General features: G+C 39.6%; 1 protein-coding gene across 4 annotated transcripts in view; it reads left to right on the plus strand.

The window, feature by feature from the left end:
* Positions 1-18,644, plus strand: part of BABAM2 (BRISC and BRCA1 A complex member 2) — a 404,982-nt gene that overhangs the window by 82,762 nt on the left and 303,576 nt on the right. For all 4 annotated transcript variants that reach the window (XM_082745160.1, XM_082745162.1, XM_082745163.1 and 1 more), the window contains one exon: positions 6,613-6,707. In XM_082745160.1, coding sequence (XP_082601286.1) covers positions 6,613-6,707 — 95 coding nt within the window. The remainder of the gene's footprint in view (positions 1-6,612; positions 6,708-18,644) is intronic.

Here is an 18,644-nt window from a genome sequence, read left to right on the forward strand (position 1 = left end):
GGGACTCCAGGATCACAACCTGAGCCGAAGGCAGTCGCTCAACCATCTGAGCCACCCAGGCACTCCAGATTATGGTTTTTAAAAAAGATTGTATTTATTTGAGAGAGAGAGAGGGAGAGCATGAGCGGGGGGAGGGGCAGAGAGAGAGGGAGAAGCAGACTCCCGGTTGAGCAGGGAGCCTGACCTGCGGCTTGATCTGAGGACCCTGGGATCATGACCTGAGCTGAAGGTGTTGCTTAATTAACTAAGCCACCCAGGTGCCCCTCAAGTTGTGGTTTTGGTTTTGATTTCCTTAATGACTAATGATGTTGAACATCTTTTTTATGTTTATTGTCATTTCTGTATCTTCTTTGGAGAAATGTCTTATCAAATATTTTGTCCATTTTAATTTTTAATTTATTTATGAAAATTAATCTTTCTATTTAAAAAATTTAATTCCAACATAGTTAACATACAGCATTACATTAATTTTAGGTGTACAATATAGAGTTTCAGTGCTTGCATATGTTACTCAGTGCTCATCAAGATAAGTGTACTCTTAATCTCCATCACGTATTTCACCCATCCCCCTGCCAGTCCTCCCTCTGGTAACCATCTGATTGTTCTCTGTAGTTTGGGGTCTGTTTTTTGTTTGTCTTCCATTTTTCCCCACTTTGTTCATTTGTTTTGTTTCTTAAATTCCGCATATTTGTCTTTCTCTGACTTACCTCATTTAGCGTTAGACCCTCTAGGTCCATCCATTTTTTGCAAATGGCAAGATCACATTTTTTTTTTTAATGGCTGAGTAATAATCCTTAGTGTATATATACCACATCTTTTGAATCTTTGACAAAGCAGGAAAAAAATATCCAGTGGAAAAAAGACAGTCTCTTTAATAAATGGTGCTGGGAAAATTGGACAGTTATATACAGAAGAATGAAACTCAATCATTCTCTTACACTGTAAAAACTCAAAATGGCTGAAAGAACCTCAGTGTGGGACAGGAATCCATCAGAATCCCAGAGGAGAACGTAGGCAGTAACCTCTTCGACACTGGCCACAGCAACTTCTTCCAAGTTTATTCTTTACCTGTTCATCTCTCCATGGGCACTTTGGTTGCTTCCATATTTTGGCTATTGTGAATAGTGCTGCAGTAAAAACAGGGGAGCATATGTCTTTTGGAAGTAGTGTTTTTGTTTTCTTTGGGTAAATATGAAGGGTATATTTTCTTGCTCATATTTATTCTCTATAGAAAGAGGTAGAAGTAACTCTTTTGAACTTTATTTCTTATTGTAGATTTTTGTCAGTACTTAGATATCCAATTCAGAGAGTAGAGTTGTTTCACATATGAGAGTATTTCTTGAATATATTCTTTATGTCACCCTTTGCCCCATTGGAAATAGGAAATAAGTATAGGTATGCTTATTCTCTGGAAACTTGCAAGATATTTAGGAAGATCAAGTATATGTACCATCTTGTACTGCTCTGTGTTCTGTGGTTCTGTGTATATGTTCCTGCCTCCCTAACTAAATGTATGGTCCTTGAGAAGAACCACCTTTGTATTGACACTTGTATCAGGAGACCATTTAAAAGGGTATGATAATTGAATTCTCCTAGTTAACTCTTAAAGAATAGAATTTTTTCTTCGATCGTTAGTGGCTAGTGCCTCATATGACCATGTGTTTGTTATGAATTTTTGAAATTAGTTGAACAGGAAAAACAATATAATACTACAATGAAATATTCAAGTGAATGCCATAACCAGTCAGTATTGTTGAATGTCAAAGGTGATGATGATCAGCATGTGCTGGATTTCTTAGGAAAGTCTTCATGCAAGACAAGGTAATTAAATGGACTCATGAAAGATAGGTAAGACCTGAGCAAGGTGAAAGAGTATTTCAAGTAGGTGTCATAGTTTGGAGGCGGTGAGTGGATCATATCGGCTAGACTAGAACGTTGGTATTGGCTTGTAGATAAAAGGGTGAACAGGGGCACCTGAATGGCTCATTGGGTTAAAGCCTCTGCCTTCAGCTCAGGTCATGATCTCAGGGTCCTGGGATCGAGCCCCACATAGGGCTCTCTGCTCAGCAGGGAGCCTGCCTCCCTTACTCTCTCTGCCTGCCTCTCTGCCTACTTGTGATTTCTGTCTGTCAAATAAATAAGTAAAATCTTAAAAAAAAAAAAAAAAAGGGGGTGAACAAATGAGTAGGAACACAGCATTTCAGAGGCCTTAAATGCTAATTTGAAAGATTTGCCCTAATTCCATTTGACCTTAGTGAATCATTGGCATTCTTTGAGCTAGAAAGTTTTGGGACAAAGTTGTACTTTACAGACATTTACTTGGTGATAGTATATATCATGGGCTTGAGGGAGATTTGTATCAGGAGACCATTTAAAAGGGTATGATAATTGAATTCTTCTAGTCAACTCTTAAAGAACAGAATTTTTTTCTTTGATCATTAGTGGCTAGAGCAGGGTACAATTTTGTTTTCATTGGATGCATAATGTATGAACTAGGTCATCCGGGCCTGGATAGAGCTCTTAGCAGTGGGAAGTACCCTTATGAGAAATATGTTGGAGGAAGAACTGTGATGACTTGTTTTCTAAGAGTATAAAGGGTATGTATAAGGTTGAAGAGGACACTGAAGTCACAGCATGAAAGATTAAGGAATCCGTAGAAATAGGGAATTCAGCTAGGGGAAGAGAAGAGTGGGAATAGGAACAGTCATGAGCTTGTTTGTAGACTTGCTGAGTTTGACATTGAAATACATAGTCATTTTTCAAAGTGCTGGAACAGATAATCCTAAAATTTGTATGGAATCAGAAAAGACCCCGAATTGCCAAGGAAATGTTGAAAAAGGAAAACAAAGCTTGGAGACATCACATAGCCTGATTTCAAGCTATATTACAAAGCTGTGATCATCAAGACAGCATGGTACTGGCAAAAAAACAGATACATTTTGACCAATGAAACAGAATGGAGACCCTCAGCTCTACAGTCAAATAATCTTTGACAAAGCAGGGAAAAATATCCAGTGGAAAAAAGACAGTCTCTTCAATAAATGGTGCTGGGAAAGTTGGACAGCTATATACAGAAGAATGAAACTCAATCATTCTCTTACACTGTACACAAAGATAAACTCAAAATGGCTGAAAGACCTCAATGTGGGACAGGAATCCATCAAAATCCTAGAGGAGAACATAGGCAGTAACCTCTTCGACATTGGCCACAGCAACTTCTTTCAAGACATATTTCCGAAGGCAAGGGAAACAAAAGCGAAAATGAACTTTTGGGACTTCATTGAGATAAAAATCTTCTGCACAGCAAAGGAAATAGTCAACAAAACAAAGAGGCAACCCACAGAATGGGAGAAGATATTTGCAAATGACACTACAGATGAAGGGCTGGTATCCATGACCTATAAAGAACGTCTCAAACTGAACACCCAAAAAACAAATAAGTCAAAAAATGGGCAGAAGACATGAATAGACACTTCTCCAAAGAAGATATACAAGTGACTAACAGACATGAAAAAATGTTCATCATCATTAGCCATTAGGAAAATTCAAATCAAAACCACACTGAGAGAGGGGAGGAGTCAAGATGGCGGAGAAGTAGCAGGCTGATACTACTTCAGCTAGCAGGAGATCAGCTAGATAGCTTATCTAAAGATTGCAAACACCTGCAAATCCATCAGCAGATCGAAGAGAAGAAGAACAGCAATTCTGGAAACAGAAAAACAACCACTTTCTGAAAGGAGAAGTGTTATTCCAAGATATCAAGAACTACTAATTACAATTAGATGTTAATATACATATAAAGCTTTAAAAGCTTATCATATATCCTATAAGCTTTACAAATCTTTAATGGATTAAGTTTTGAGATTCACAACACTGTATCTTTAAAAATACTTTAGCTATGAATTATAAAAATGTACTTAGCAAAATCATAAATGAAAGGAAGTCACTGGAAAAAATACCAAAGCCTTATAGTTTGTATTAGACTTATATGTTTGTGTCTGTGTGTGATGTTTATACATGTTATTATTCATAAGGATTAATAAAATATTTCTTTTTTAGATTTTATTTAAACAACAACAACAAAAACCACACTGAGATACCATCTTATACCAGTTAGAATGGCAAAAATTGACAAAGCAAGAAACAACAAATGTTGGAGAGGTTGTGAAGAAAGCGGAACCCTCTTACACTGTTGGAGGGAATACAAGTTGCTACAGCCACTTTGGAAAACAGTGTGGAGTTTCCTCAAAAAATTAAAAATGGAGCTACCCTATGACCCAGCAATTGCATTACTGAGTATTTACCCCAAAGATACAGATGTAGTGAGAAAAGGGCTATATGTACTCTGTTGTTCATAGCAGCAATGTCCACAATAGCCAAACTGGAAAGAGCTGTGATGCCCTTCAAAAGACGAATGGACAAAGAAGATGTGGACCATATATAGTGGAATATTACTCAGCCATCAGGAAAGATGAATACCCCACTTTCACATCAACATGGATGGGATTGGGGAGATTATGTTAAGTGAAATAAGTCAAGCAGAGAAAGTCAATTATCATTCACTTACTTGTGGAACATAAAGCATAGCATGGGAGGACATTAGGAGAGGGAAGGGAAGAATGAAGGGGGAAAAATCAAAGGGGTAGACAAACAATGAGGGACTATGGACTCTGAGAAACAAACTGAGGGTTTTAGAGGGGAGAAGGGTGGAGGGACGGGTTAGCCTGGTGATGGGTATTAAGAAGGGCATGTATTTCATGGAGCACTGGGTGCTATACGCAAACAATGAATCATGGAACATTACATCAAAAACTAATGATGGGGGCGCCTGGGTGGCTCAGTGGGTTAAGCCGCTGCCTTCGGCTCAGGTCATGATCTCAGGGTCCTGGGATCGAGTCCCGCATCGGGCTCTCTGCTCGGCAGGGAGCCTGCTTCCTCCTCTCTCTCTCTGCCTGCCTCTCTGCCTACTTGTAATCTCTCTCTGTCAAATAAATTAAAAAAAAAAAAAAACTAATGATGTACTATATGGTGACTAACATAACATAATAAAAAACCTTAATTGAATTCATGTACTTAAGGAAATAACTTTATTTTGAGAAAAAATGACTTCTGAGAAATAAAGATATGTGCCTATAAATAAAAAAAGAAATACGTAGTATGTAGGAAGAAAGGCTCAGATGTGAACTGAAGTCTGTGCGTATCAATTTGGATATTACTATGAAGATACTGTTTGAGCAGGAAAAATGACTGGACTGATAGAATTTTGTGTGCATGTATACACGCATATATACTCTTATATACTGGAACCCAGTATGTGTGTTTGATTGTTGATATACTAGTTTGATGGTTGGTACTAGCAGAATGATGAGTACTGGTTCTTGGGGTGAGAAGAGGGGGAAAAAAGAGCTAAAGAAGGAGACAGGAAAGGAACAGGTGGATGAACTTAACACAGATTTGCAAAGGAGACTTTGTAAATTGTCTTGTGTTTCGAGATTGTATTAGTAATCCTGTTTACTAAGTGCTTACTGTGTACCAGACACTGCGATAGGCATGCTATCTCTATCTTCACATCAAAACTGTGGTATCAGTACTATTAGATCCACTTTTACTGAGAAAGAAACAGATGTCTGAAGCAGTTAAAATTTGTCCAAGATGAATTGAGCTAATAAATAATTAGGATAATTGTGGATATAAACCTGACTTTTTTGACCTCAAGCCAAATACTCTTTCCATTATACCAAAGGCATGTATGTTGAATTTCTTCAAGATAAGGTCTTTATCCTTAGAGAAATAGTTCCCAATAAAAGTTTATTAATTAGCAGGCAGTGATTGGACAGTCATATTTCCTATAAAAAAATCTGCACATACTTTGGATGTGGCTACTGCTTTTCTACGTGGGTATTTATAATGTGTTAGGGAGACAAAGTTTTTTTGATTGCGTATTGTGGATATTTATTTTATTTTTTAAAATTTTATTTATTCATTGGAGAGAGAGCGAGCGAGCACGAAAGAACAGAGGGAGCAGAAGTGAAGGGAGAGACTACCAAGGGAGAGAATACCAAGCCGACTCTGCGGTGAGCGCAGAGCCCTGTGGGCGGGGCCCCGTTTCACTACCCTGACTCGACCCTGACACCAGGACCTGAGTCAAAACCAAGAGTCAGACATTTAACTGACTGAGCCACGCAGGTGCTCCTGTGTATATTAGTTTAAAAGATGATATCAGTTCTTTAGTTTGAAGAATTAATCATTCAGAGAATGCCTTTCAAATTTTTTTTTAAGATTTTATTTATTTATTTGACAGACAGAGATCACAAGTAGGCAGAGAGGCAGGCAGGGAGAAAGGAGGAAGCAGGCTAGGCTCCCTGCCGAGCAGAGAGCCCGATGTGGGGCTCGATCCCAGGACCCTGGGATCATGATCTGAACCGAAGGCAGAGGCTTTAACCCACTGAGCCACCCAGGCACCCCCCAAATTTTGTTTTTTTTTTTTTTTTTGTTATGCTAATAAAAACTTCTTTTGGAAGTGTTTCTGATGCATGCATCAGAAATTAGCAATTTATGCATTCATAAATTAGCAAGGAAATAATAAGGGCCTGATGGTTTCTTTTCTTCCAGGGGATATCATTTTCAATGCCCAATACCCAGAGCTGCCCCCCGATTTCATCTTTGGAGAAGATGCTGAATTCCTGCCAGATCCCTCGGCCCTGCATGTGAGTACCGCAGGCTCATTTTGGATGATCTTAATTTGTTGAAGAAAAGTAAAATCAGCTTTTGACAATTGCTTGACAGATAAATTTGCCAACATGTGGGGTTTTTTCCACCCCTTTTTTCTCTGTCCTCTGGAATCAGTACAGCTATTTATGCTAACATAGTTTAAAGAAAAGATTTTTTTTTCATTACAGTTTTACTTTCAGACTATTTTGAATTAAAATCTCTAGCACATTGGTTAAAATATTTTTACTTCAGCTTAAAGAGACATGTTGAAGACATTGCTTTAATTTAATACTTCATGCCTGTGATCCCATTTTCTAATGTTTACTAACACTTCATCACAGAGCTTGGTAGGGGAGGGTTTCTTGGCTCTTCAAGAAGGCTTTTTTATATAGAAGTGAAAGTGGCAAATGTGGACTTGTATCCATATTATCTCAGTATTACTATCAGAAGGGAAAAGACCAGATTAAGTGTTCTTTATTAAGCAAGACCAAAAACTTTGTAGTTAAAGTAACATGTTTCTGGTGTTAAAGTGGGGAAAGGAGTGGTGGTACTTGTCAGAGCACATGTGGTTTACATAAAAAATTGTGCATTTCACATTGCTGGTGGAGAAAAACATGTGCCATTTTGTTTAAAAGGTCTGACCAGACAAAATGTCTCTTTCTTTTCCTTGTCAAGTACAATTTTGCTAAGATGCTTATACTGTAGTTCAAAACTATGTTCTCTGTTTTGTTTTTTGGACTTTTTTTTGGGTCTCGAAGTTTTGTAATTAAAAATTGCGGTGATTTACTGTGAAATCTTGCCCCCCTCCCTTTTAAAAAAGGGAAGTGTTAAACAGGAAGTATCAACCCAAACCTAAAAAATGACCTTAAATTTTAGAACACAGCTGTAAAAATGCAATTGGCAACAAACCTATCCCTGCAAAATTTCAAATAATTACACTCAAACTCTTAGTTGATTTTTAACGATCTGTCATTTAATCATGGTTCCTGTAGATGCTGTGTGTTACATATTCACCCCATATCAAAGCTGAGGGGCTTACCTGGAGAAAATGAGGCAGAAGTATCTCTCCAGACCTCTTCTGTGCCAAAGCTGCCAGTGGAGGGTAGCATTAGCCAAATGCCAAAGGTGTGTGCTAGGCTAAGTGCTCCAGGAATTTAAGGAAGGTTGTCAGAAAGGGCTAGAGGTGAGACTTGGACTCATTCTTGAGGAATGGAGCCTAAGTGGGAAGTATGGCAGAGAGAATTTCAGGTAAGGGGCGTGACATAAACAAATGAAATGTGTAATATGTTACAGAAGAAGGTACCGGAAGGTTTGCGGAAGTGTAAGTTAACACAAGGAAGGGCTAGGAAAGATTAGAGAGGGAAATTGGACTAAGATTGTGGAGAACATCGAATTCTAGGTTAAGAGCCCCAGAAAGAGGTGATAACTGGAGAATCATCTCACAGCGGTGTGGTCAGCGTCACGGCTTCAAGTAAGATGAGGACCAGAGTTGAGGACTGTTGCAGAAATCCAGGGGAGGGAGGAGGTAGGGGCTTTGAGCTAGGATGATACAAGAAGGGGAATACTGTGAAGGAAAGGATAAGAAATGGGTTTACAACTTCTGGTTTTTTTGGAATTGCCTTTAAAATTTGCAAGGTGCATCTTCAGTGGTGGTATTGTGAGAGCATGGAATTTCAAAGCCAAAAAGGACCTTGAGGTTCAGCTTATACCACTTTTCTCTTTTAGTATTGAGAAAATTGGTGTGGAATGATATAATTGTGCCAAACTTGATAACTCCTCTCTTTTGGTATTTAGTCCCTCAGTGAAGTTTCTGCAGATGTTTTTGAGATTCGCTGAAGAGGAATAGCCGAAAAGAGTGAAAGCATATATCTTAGAGAAAGATTGCCAGTCTAGGGGAATACTTCTCTTTAGCTGCAGTCAATCTGAGCGCTCAGCCAAGTTACCCAGTGCTGCTCCATGGACCAGTGGTTTGGGCAAGCCTGGGAAAGCAACCAGGGTCCACTGTCCACCAGCCGCTGAGGTCCTCCCAGCCCTAGCGGTGCCCTTGGTGCTCACTGTCGTCTGGCTAAAACACCAGGACAGGATACACGTCGGCAGACGCTTCTCTGAGCATAGCAGGCCTTGGAAGGACTTTTCACTCATCAGTTTACAGGCTATGGTTTAGTTATTCAGTTCAGTTCAGCCCTTTCCCCTTCCTTCCTGGAATGCACAAAGCACAGTCACTAATAACCTGATTAGTCCACTCTGGTTCTGAATGAAGGAGGGATTCCCTATTTCTTCATCCATGGAGTAGAGAGCAGAATGTCAAGATTTTTTCCGGATTTTCCCCCTGAAGTGTACTAACTGCAGGGGGGAATGAATATATACCCTTAGATTCTGGGAGTGTAATCCATAGTCCAAAGTAGTTGCTATAGCAAATATGGAATTTTCCTTGAATCTTCTGGATTTTATCTTTAAAATTAATGAAAGTTATTTTGCATTTGATTCTATAACATACCTGTGCTTTTTAATAAAAAGTATATTAAGTTACAGATATTTGAGAATATGTGTCCCAGTTTGAGAAATAAAATTTGTGAGACTGTATGTGATCTTTTATTTATTCAGTTTATTTAAACCAGCTTGTTTCTATAGAAGGATTTCAAGTAACTTAAGTAAAGGATACACGTAAAGTTAATAAAAATATGTGAGGTGCTCTCATCCAGCAGATGAAGCCACCTCTTTTTAAATTCAAGCTCTTCGGGCGCCTGAGTGGCTCAGTGGATTAAGCCGCTGCCTTCGGCTCAGGTCATGATCTCAAGGTCCTGGGATTGAGTCCTGCATCGGGCTCTCTGCTCAGCAGGGAGCCTGCTTCCTCCTCTCTCTCTCTGCCTGCCTCTCTGCCTACTTGTAATCTCTCTCTGTCAAATAAATAAATAAAATCTTAAAAAAAAATTCAAGCTCTTCATTCACAGAGATGAGTTTCATTAATAACTTTAAGATCTTCAGATGAATGGAAAACACAGGCGGAGATACCAGATCCAGATAAATGCAAGGTAGATACCAGAGACAGGTATTTCATATATACTGGAGAATCATAAAGTCATGGAGTTATAATTGTAGTTGTCCAGTGGTTCCTCTTCTGACTCTCCATCAGAATAATTTAGGAAGCTTGTTACAAATACGGATTCTTGGGCACCTTGGTGGCTCACTCGGTTAAACATCTGCCATCAGCTCAGGTCATGATCTCTGGGTCCTGAGATTGAGGCCCTCATCAGGCACTCTGTTTAGCAGGGAGTCTGCTTCTCCCTTTCTCTCTCTCTCTCTCTCTCTCTGCTCTCTCTGTCTCAAATAAATAAATAAAATCTTAAAAAAAAATCAGATTCTTGGATCCCACTGGAATCTGAATTAGACCCATTAGGAAGCTGAAGAGTCATTAAATTCTCTGGGCCATTTCTGTGTATTGTCTGCGAACTACTTTTGAGAATCACTAATTGAATCCATCTTTTATAGTAACATCTCTGACAGAAGGCCCACTTGGCTTTGCTTGACATTATTTCCAGTGAGGTATCATTTTCCATTTTGGGGACGGCTCCATTTTTTTTTTTTTTTTAAGTTAAAAGCTTTATTGAGGCATAGTTTATATGCCATATAATCCACCCATTTTAAAGTATATAATTCAGTGGTTTTTAGTATATTCACAGAGTTGTGCAACCATCACCACAGTTAAATTTAAATGTTTTAAATTGACGTATAATTGACATTTTAGCATTATGTTACTTTCAAGTGCACAACATAATGATTTGGTATTTGTATATATTGTGAGGAACTCCTACTAGAGTGTTTTCCAAAATGGCTATCCAGTTTTACATCCCCACCAGCACACAAGTGTTCCAGTTTCTCCACACCCTTACCAACACTTGTTATTATCTTTTTGATTATAGCCTATGAAGTGGTATCTCTCTGTGGTTTTGGTTTGTACTTCCCTGATGGCTAATGTTGATTTGCGTCTTTTCATGTGCTTATTGGCCATTTTTATATCTTTCTTGGAGAAATGTCTATTCAAAGCCTTTGCTCTTTCTTAAATTGGGTTATTTGTTATTGAGCTATAAGAGTTCTTTTTTTTTTTTGAGCTTTTTTTAAAAAAAATTTTTAATTTTTAATTTTTTATAAACATATATTTTTATCCCCAGGGGTACAGGTCTGTGAATCGCCAGCTTTACACACTTCACAGCACTCACCAAAGCACATACCCTCCCCAATGTCCATAACCCCACCCCCCTTCTCCCAACCCCTGTCCCCCCAGCAACCCTCAGTTTGTTTTGTGAGATTAAGAGTCACTTATGGTTTGGGGCGCCCGGGTGGCTCAGTGGTTTAAGCCGCTGCCTTCGGCTCAGGTCATGATCTCAGGGTCCTGGGATCGAGTCCCGCATCGGGCTCTCTGCTCAGCGGGGAGCCTGCTTCCCTCTCTCTCTCTCTGCCTGCCTCTCCATCTACTTGTGATTTCTCTCTGTCAAATAAATAAATAAAATCTTTAAAAAAAAAAAAAAAGAGTCACTTATGGTTTGTCTCCCTCCCAATCCCATCTTGTTTACTGTTGAGCTATAAGAGTTCTTTGTATATTGTATCTCTGTATATGCCAGAATTTTCTTTTGTTCTGTGGATTGTCTTTTCACTTCTTGGTAGTATTGTTTGGATGATGAAAGTTTAAGTCTAACTTACCTATCTTATTTTGTTGCATATGCTTTTGATTTCGTATCTAAGAAATCATTACTTCATACAAGGTTATGAAGTCTTACTATTATCTTTCTTTAAAAACTTCTTTAATTTTTGCTCTTACTTTTAGGTATTTGGTCTATTTTCGGTTAATTTTTGTATATGGTGTGAGGTAGGAGCCCTGCTTCTTTTTTTCTTTCTTTCTTTTTTTTTTTTAAAGATTTATTTATTTTGGCGGGGGCAGAGAGAGAGTACATGGAGGGGTAGAGGGTGAGGGAGAAAGAGAGAAGCAGACTCCACGCCATCCTCAGAGCCTGATGCAGGGCTTGATCCTATGACCCATGAGATCATTACCTGAACTGAAACAAGAGTTGGGCATTTAACTGACTGAGCCACCCAGATGCCCCCCAATTCATTGTTTCATAAGTGGAGATCCAGATGTCTAAACATAATTTATTGGAAAGACTCTGTTTTCCTTATTGAGTTGTCTTGGAACTCAGTTGACTATAAATGTAAGGGTGTAGTTTTGGACTGTCAATTCTATTACTTTGATCTGTCTTTTTACCTTATACCAATACCACACTGTCTTGATTGCTGTTACTTTGTAATAAGTTTTGAGATTGGGAAGTGTGAGTTTTCCAACTTTGTTCTTTTCCAAGATTGCTTTGACTATTGTGGGTCCCTTGCATTCCCTAGGATCAGCTTGTCAGTTTCTGCCAAAAATCCAGCTAGAATTTTGATAGAAATTGCATTCAATCTGTAGCTTCAGCTAGAGATTTGCTGTTCACCATTTTCATTCACTTCTGCCTGGAATTCTCTTCCCCCACTTATCTGAATGGCTTGTTCTCCTCTCTTCAAATGTCATTATATCAGAGAGGCCTTTCCTGGTGTCCCTATACAAAATAGTGGTAACGCCCTCCCCCATTACTCTCTCTCTCTCTCTTTTTAAATCATGCTTTGTTTTCTTCATTATACTTACCACTATTTGATAAATTTTTCCTTGCTTATTTGGTATCTCTCTGCCAGGGTGACCAATGGCCCTGGTTTGCCTAAGGCTGATGGGTTTTCTGGAATGTAGTACCTTTAGTGTTCAAACTGGATAGTCCCAGGTAAATTGAGATGGAAGGTTATCCTTGTTTCTTTACTGGAATGGAATCCTCATGAGAGAATGAATTTGTTTTCTTCACTCCCTACATCCTTTTAACTAGAAGAGGGCCTGGTGTGTCGAGCTGCATAATACATGTTTGTTAGGTAAGTAGGTTTCCTTTAAGGTTGTGTATTTCTTAGGGGACTTGCTCGTTTCCAAGACTAGAAAATCCATTTTAGATGAAAATTTCAAAATAGAAGAAGAGATTCGGTTTTAGAGAAACCAGGAGATAAAAATCAGTTAACAGAATCTCTGAAGCAGTGATTTTTCAGCCTTGGTTTTGCAATGCCCTGTGGTGTGTTTGTACCTCAAAGGGCATTGTGAAATTCTTTTCCCCAGAAGTAATAGTGATAATTCACTTTAATTTAAAATAAAATTGCTTAAAGGAGGAAGGGTGGTTCATAAGTTTAAATGAGAAGGACATGTTGCAATTATAGCAGAATTGGAAACCACTGATATCTGACTTCCTAGTTTGAAGAAGGTGAGGGCCATTTGGGGTTTGGGACAAGCATCCTCAGGGTAGGAATCTAATGCTATCAGTTCCTTCACTGATTCTGTTCTGCTCATGTGGAATGTAAGTGGAGAAGGACACATTGTGTTGACACCTTGTCACTTCTCCTGCCTTGCTCTTCACTGTGCTGCTTCCAAAAGGACAGCTTTTGAATGTGTCCTTGCAAAACAGTGCCCATCCCTGGTGTACATGAAATACATGTGAAGGATGCACTTTGCTGAGATGGACTGCGTGCTCCGCTGCTGGAAAATGCCAGCCAGGTGCGTGGTGCTCCTGTTCTTAGATACTTCCCTGTGCCCTGACCTATAGTACATTTTAAAGCAGAATTCTCTGTCATTTTTAAAATATTGATTTAATGCCTCCTTTGAGACTTCTAGAAAACTCCTCTTCAGCCCTGAGGCTGAACATAATGCTCAGGACAGAGACGCTCATGGAATCTCAGCCCGAGGTGACACGTGTGGGGACAGCAGTAGAGGCACGTGGTGCTGTGGGGCCATGTGGATGGGATGCTTTACCAGCTCCCTGAAGAGCAGGTGTCAGAGATGTAGAAGCAGAGTATTTGATTGTGTATAAATCATCTGCATTTTTATGTAACTCATAGACAAAATGACATATCTACAGGAGAGTGTGCAGATCACAAGTGTGTTACATGGAGAACTTCCAGAACGTAAACACAGCATGTACCCAGCTCTTAGATCAGAAACAGAGCATTTCCAGGTTCTAGAAGCCCCACTCAGTGACCCTTCCCATCATGGGGATTCTCTGGCCCAGGGTAAACACTGTGCTGACTTACATCACCGTCGTTAATTTCGCCTCCTTTTGAGCTTTCTACAGACGGAGTCAAACAGCCTGTACTTGGGTGTCTGACTTCTTTCATGCAACATTGATTTACAACTTTCATCCCTGTGGTTCGTTGTTGTTAGCTCATTCCATCGCGCGAGCAGAGCACGGTTTATTTGTCTGTTCTAGTACTGATAGACATTTGGATTCTGTTCACGTGTTTGCTGTTGTGAGCAGTGCTGCTGTGAACATTCTTTCGTGTGTCTCAGTGAATCTGTGTGTGCATTTCTGAGGGGCTTATGCTGGAGGGTGGACTTGCTGGGCCACATGGTATAGAGGACTAAGGAGACGCATATGCATACACATACATAATTTCGAAGATGTGTGGTATAAACTAGGCTTTAAAGCACAGCTGGAGAAAAACAGAACCTCTTGAAAGTACAAACCAGGTACACTTAAAATGGAACTTGACCAGTTTATCAGTTTGAGTCTAGTTAGGAGGCAGAAACTATACCAGTAACTTGAATAGGGAAAATTGGCTATAGAGTTATGAACTGCTTTTTAAAAAAAATTTTATTTATTCATTTGACACACAGAGAGAGATAATGAGAGAGAGAGAGCACAAGCAGGGGGAGCTACAGGCAGGCAGAGGGAGAAGCAGGCTCCCCACTGAGCAGGGAGTCCGATGCTGGGCCTCAATCCCAGGACCCTAATCACGGCCTGAGTCAAAGGCAGGCACTTAACGACTGAGCCACCCAGAAGGGCCATGAACTACTTAAAGGAACAGAAGAGAGCTCTAAGGAATGCAAGCATAGCAGCTGTAGAGAGCAGTACTCTGTGGCTGAGAGAAAAAAACCCAAGAGGGAATAAATTCAGAAGGCCTCAGGCTGAGACTCCACCCTCCCTGTTGGAGTGGGTGTGGCTGCAGCCCCCTGGGTGTTGGAGGCCAGAACGGGTGTGGCCTACTGGGTGCTGGTGGGCCAGTGGGGCTGGGTGCTAGCCAGCAGGCTGGGTGTCCTGCCTGCCACGCGGTCAGCCGCATAGTAGGAGCAGCTATGCCAAGTCCATCAGAAGCAGGATAGGGCGCTCCTCCTTCTGTGAGGCTTTGCACTACCCTTCCCCCCCCCCCCCATCACTTTCTGTGGACAAGCTAGACATTGTACCAGCTGGCATAGGGGGAGTACTTGCAGGGTCCAGTCCCGGGTTCATGAACAGGACAGAGAACAGTAGATTTGGAAGATGAGCAGCAATCAGTGAGTAACTAGCACAACTAGGTAAGGCCAGGCTTATCTTCCAGTTTATTGCTTTCAGTGCTGTCTAATCTATTAAATCTGTCTAATGAGTTCTTAATTTTAGGTCCTATGTTTTTTAGTTCCACAGTTCTTTGGTGGATCTATCTTTTCATCTGCAGTTTTCTCCATTTATTGCACATGCTGATACTTAGTTTCAAGTCCTAGTCAGCCAGCTCTAATACCTAGAGTATCCTAGGGTCTGTTTATTTTGCCTGCTTTTTTTATTGGTTATCAATCCTGTGGTTCTGTATCTGGCATTTCTTGTAGTTTTGAGTGAATGTCAGGGATTCCTGTTAAAAAAAAAAAACAAACCAAAAAACTGTAAAGGCTTCAGATGATGCAGTTGTCTTACAGAGAGAGGGTTCATTGTCTCCTCTCGTAGGCAGAGTGTGTCGATGGGTCATCTTAATGTAGATGAGGCTTTGCTGGGTTGAGGCCACCTTGTGCCTTAGGTAAGGGTCATCTACCTGTGGTTCACTACGATTTTGGAGACAGAGTTCTTCAGGGTTTTTTTTGAAGGTCTGGAGTGTCCAGTGCAAGCACCTTGGCCTATAAAATATTCTAAAGATTTCCACATCATTTATCAAATATTCAAACACCCAAACAATGTGGATCATTGCCCCAATAGATTTGAAATCCTAAATTTTATATTGTAAGACTGCTGATAACTCTGCTCTGCTTTTCAGAGGTACTTGCTTAATTTTAGCTTCTTGCCCAAGGGCTGCCCCAGAATTCATCAAATTGTCTTGAGGATAACTGGCTACATATTTGAGGTTTCTCAAGACTTTGCCAAAAGTTCTAATGATTTTTCCGAGTCCAGCAGCAGCTTTTTGACTATGCAGAGCCTGGATTCTCAGCCTCCCTCCTGTGCCTGGAATTTGTAAATGTCCCCAGGGTAAAAGCAAAAGTCAGCTGTCTTACATTTTTGAAGAACATACAATTTTACCCTTTACTTTATAGCAAAAACATAAAAAATTTTAGTGGACCATAAAATACTGCTCGCGTTGGGGCACCTGGGTGGCTCAGTTGATTAAGCACCTGCCTTTGATTCAAGTCACCTGATGATCCCAGCATCCTGGGATTGAGTCCTGCATCAGGCTCCCTGCTCAGCGGGGAGTCTGCTTCCTTTTTATTTTTATTTTTTTGAAGATTTTATTTATTTATTTGACAGAGAGAGAAAGAGAGCGGGAACACAAGCAGGGGGAGTTGGAGAGGGAGAAGCAGGTTCCCCATTGAGCAGGGAGCCAGATATGGGGCTGGATCCCAGGACCCCAGGATCCTGAGCTGGGCCTACAGCAGATGCTTAATGACTGAGCCACCCAGGCACCCCAGGAAGTCTGCTTCTTTCTCTGCCTCTCTCTCTCTCTCTCTCTCCCTCTTGCAAAAATATATAAATAAAATCTTTAAAAAGAGTACTACTTGCTTTGTTGGCAAGAATACAGAATTAATAGAATTATTAATAAAAATGTTTGATGTTCATAAAAATATTCAGTAGCATTATAAAATGTTTGAAAACAATGTAGTTCTTCCTTTTTTATGAAAATGAACCATGAGAGACTGTGGTCCCCAGGAAACAAGCTGAGGGTTTCAGAGGGAAGGCGTAACAGGGTGATGGGTATTAAGGAGGACATATGCTGTGATAAGCACTGGGTGTGACACTTAACTAATGAATCATTGAACACTACATCAAGAACTAATGATGTACGACTATACAGTGGCTACTGAACATAATAATAATAATAATAATGAAAAGAAAACCTAGATTTTTAAGTTCCAGTAGACTTTTCTAAGGTAGAAATAAGGGTAAACATTATCTAGAGGCGGGATCTCTAGTTCTCTTGAGTTGAATGCAACTTGGTTTTGAAGGATGCGTCAGTGTATGATCCAAGTGAAAATGAGAAAGTTATGAGAAATTTTGATGCAAAATTGGTTTATGTGCTGATGAATTAAAAACTCTGTTTGTATTTCTGCCATTATCTGTTTTTACTTATCAGCTGTGGAACCATTTTAGGAGGTAGGAAGAATGTCGATATCATTCTTTGTAAAATGTACTTCCTAAGGGGAGACAGTGGGAGGCCCTGGTTCAAAGATGGTGATTTATGAGTTCATCTATTTTTCCAAAGGTGTTGCTATTATAACCAATGGTAGATTAAGGAGAGGAGTATTAACATACACACGTGTGTATACATACATATAATTTTGAAGGCATGTGTTATAAACAAGGCTTTAAAAGCACAGTTGTAGAAAAACAACATCTTGAAAGTACAAACAAGGGACATTTAAAACGTTCACTCTCATAAGACAGATGAAAAAAAAGGCAAACCAAGTTATTTTTTGAAATCCAATGGCAAATATAACATTTAGCAGATGTTACCAGTTTTGATTTATTCGATTGAATTTGTAAAAATGCTTTTGGGAAAATGAGGTACAGAGTCGCATGGGAAGCATTTCAGCCAAGAATTTGCTTACCCAGAGGAGTTAATGACCCACTTTTGGATTGTTCTTTGTCTCTGGTTGGTTGTCTCTCTTGGTCATCCTCCCTTTATCACCTCCTATCCTCTCTTGCAGTCTCCTCAAAGAGTTGGGTTTAAAAAGTTATCATACTGTATTTTTATTACTAGTCACATAAAATATAGGCAAGTGCCAAGGAAACAATTCTATAGTCACACACAGTTTAGAGATGAGTATGGTCACCATGTTAATGTATTTACTCCCTGTGTTCTGTGTCTGGGTCGTATGCACACATGTCCTCTACAGTGGTCACTATTTGTTTTTACTTTATATGTAAAGTATCTGTAATATATCAATTCCCTTTATATGTAAAGTATATGTAATATATCTACTCCCTGTGTTCTGTGTCTGGGTTGTGTGCACACACGTCCTCTACAGTGGTCACTATTTGTTTTTACTTTATATGTAAAGTCACAGGCATGTCTCCCATGACATTACAGATTGATCGGAAGCAGCTTTTAAGATTGGCTTCTATACTTTGAACCTGTCTCTGATGGTTAATACTTCCCCAGGCAAATAAAAGATATATCTCAAACCAGTCCTTTTTCTTCAGTTTTAAATTTGTTTCTCATTTAAAAAAAGAAAAAGCCATGAGTGCCATTTGAGGCTGTTACCTACATGAAATGGTGATAATTTGTGAATTCTTAATAACTGATAGTTGCTTATGCTTAATAACTTACTAAAAACAGTCTTAATTTATCATTGTAAGTCTGATGTCTGTGAACAGAGATTCTACCCACATCCGTTTTTAAGAAAATAAGGGTGGCATGAAATTTTAGTAAAACATCAGAATTGTTTTTGGCTAGTGTACTTACAACGTTGAGTAGGAGATGAAGAACTCTACCTTTCAAGAAGACCTTGGTTTATTTGGTGAAACAGGACTTAAATGTAAAAAAGAGAAATACTGTAGCTAATGGCAGTGGGGTGTCATGGCACCTTTTAGTACCCTGGAGCCACTGCTGTTTTGCGTAGGAATGGTGCATTCCCATGTTTGTCTTCT

The sequence above is a fragment of the Mustela nivalis genome (genome assembly GCF_964662115.1).
Source record: "Mustela nivalis genome assembly, chromosome: 8".
Lineage (NCBI taxonomy): Eukaryota > Metazoa > Chordata > Mammalia > Carnivora > Mustelidae > Mustela > Mustela nivalis.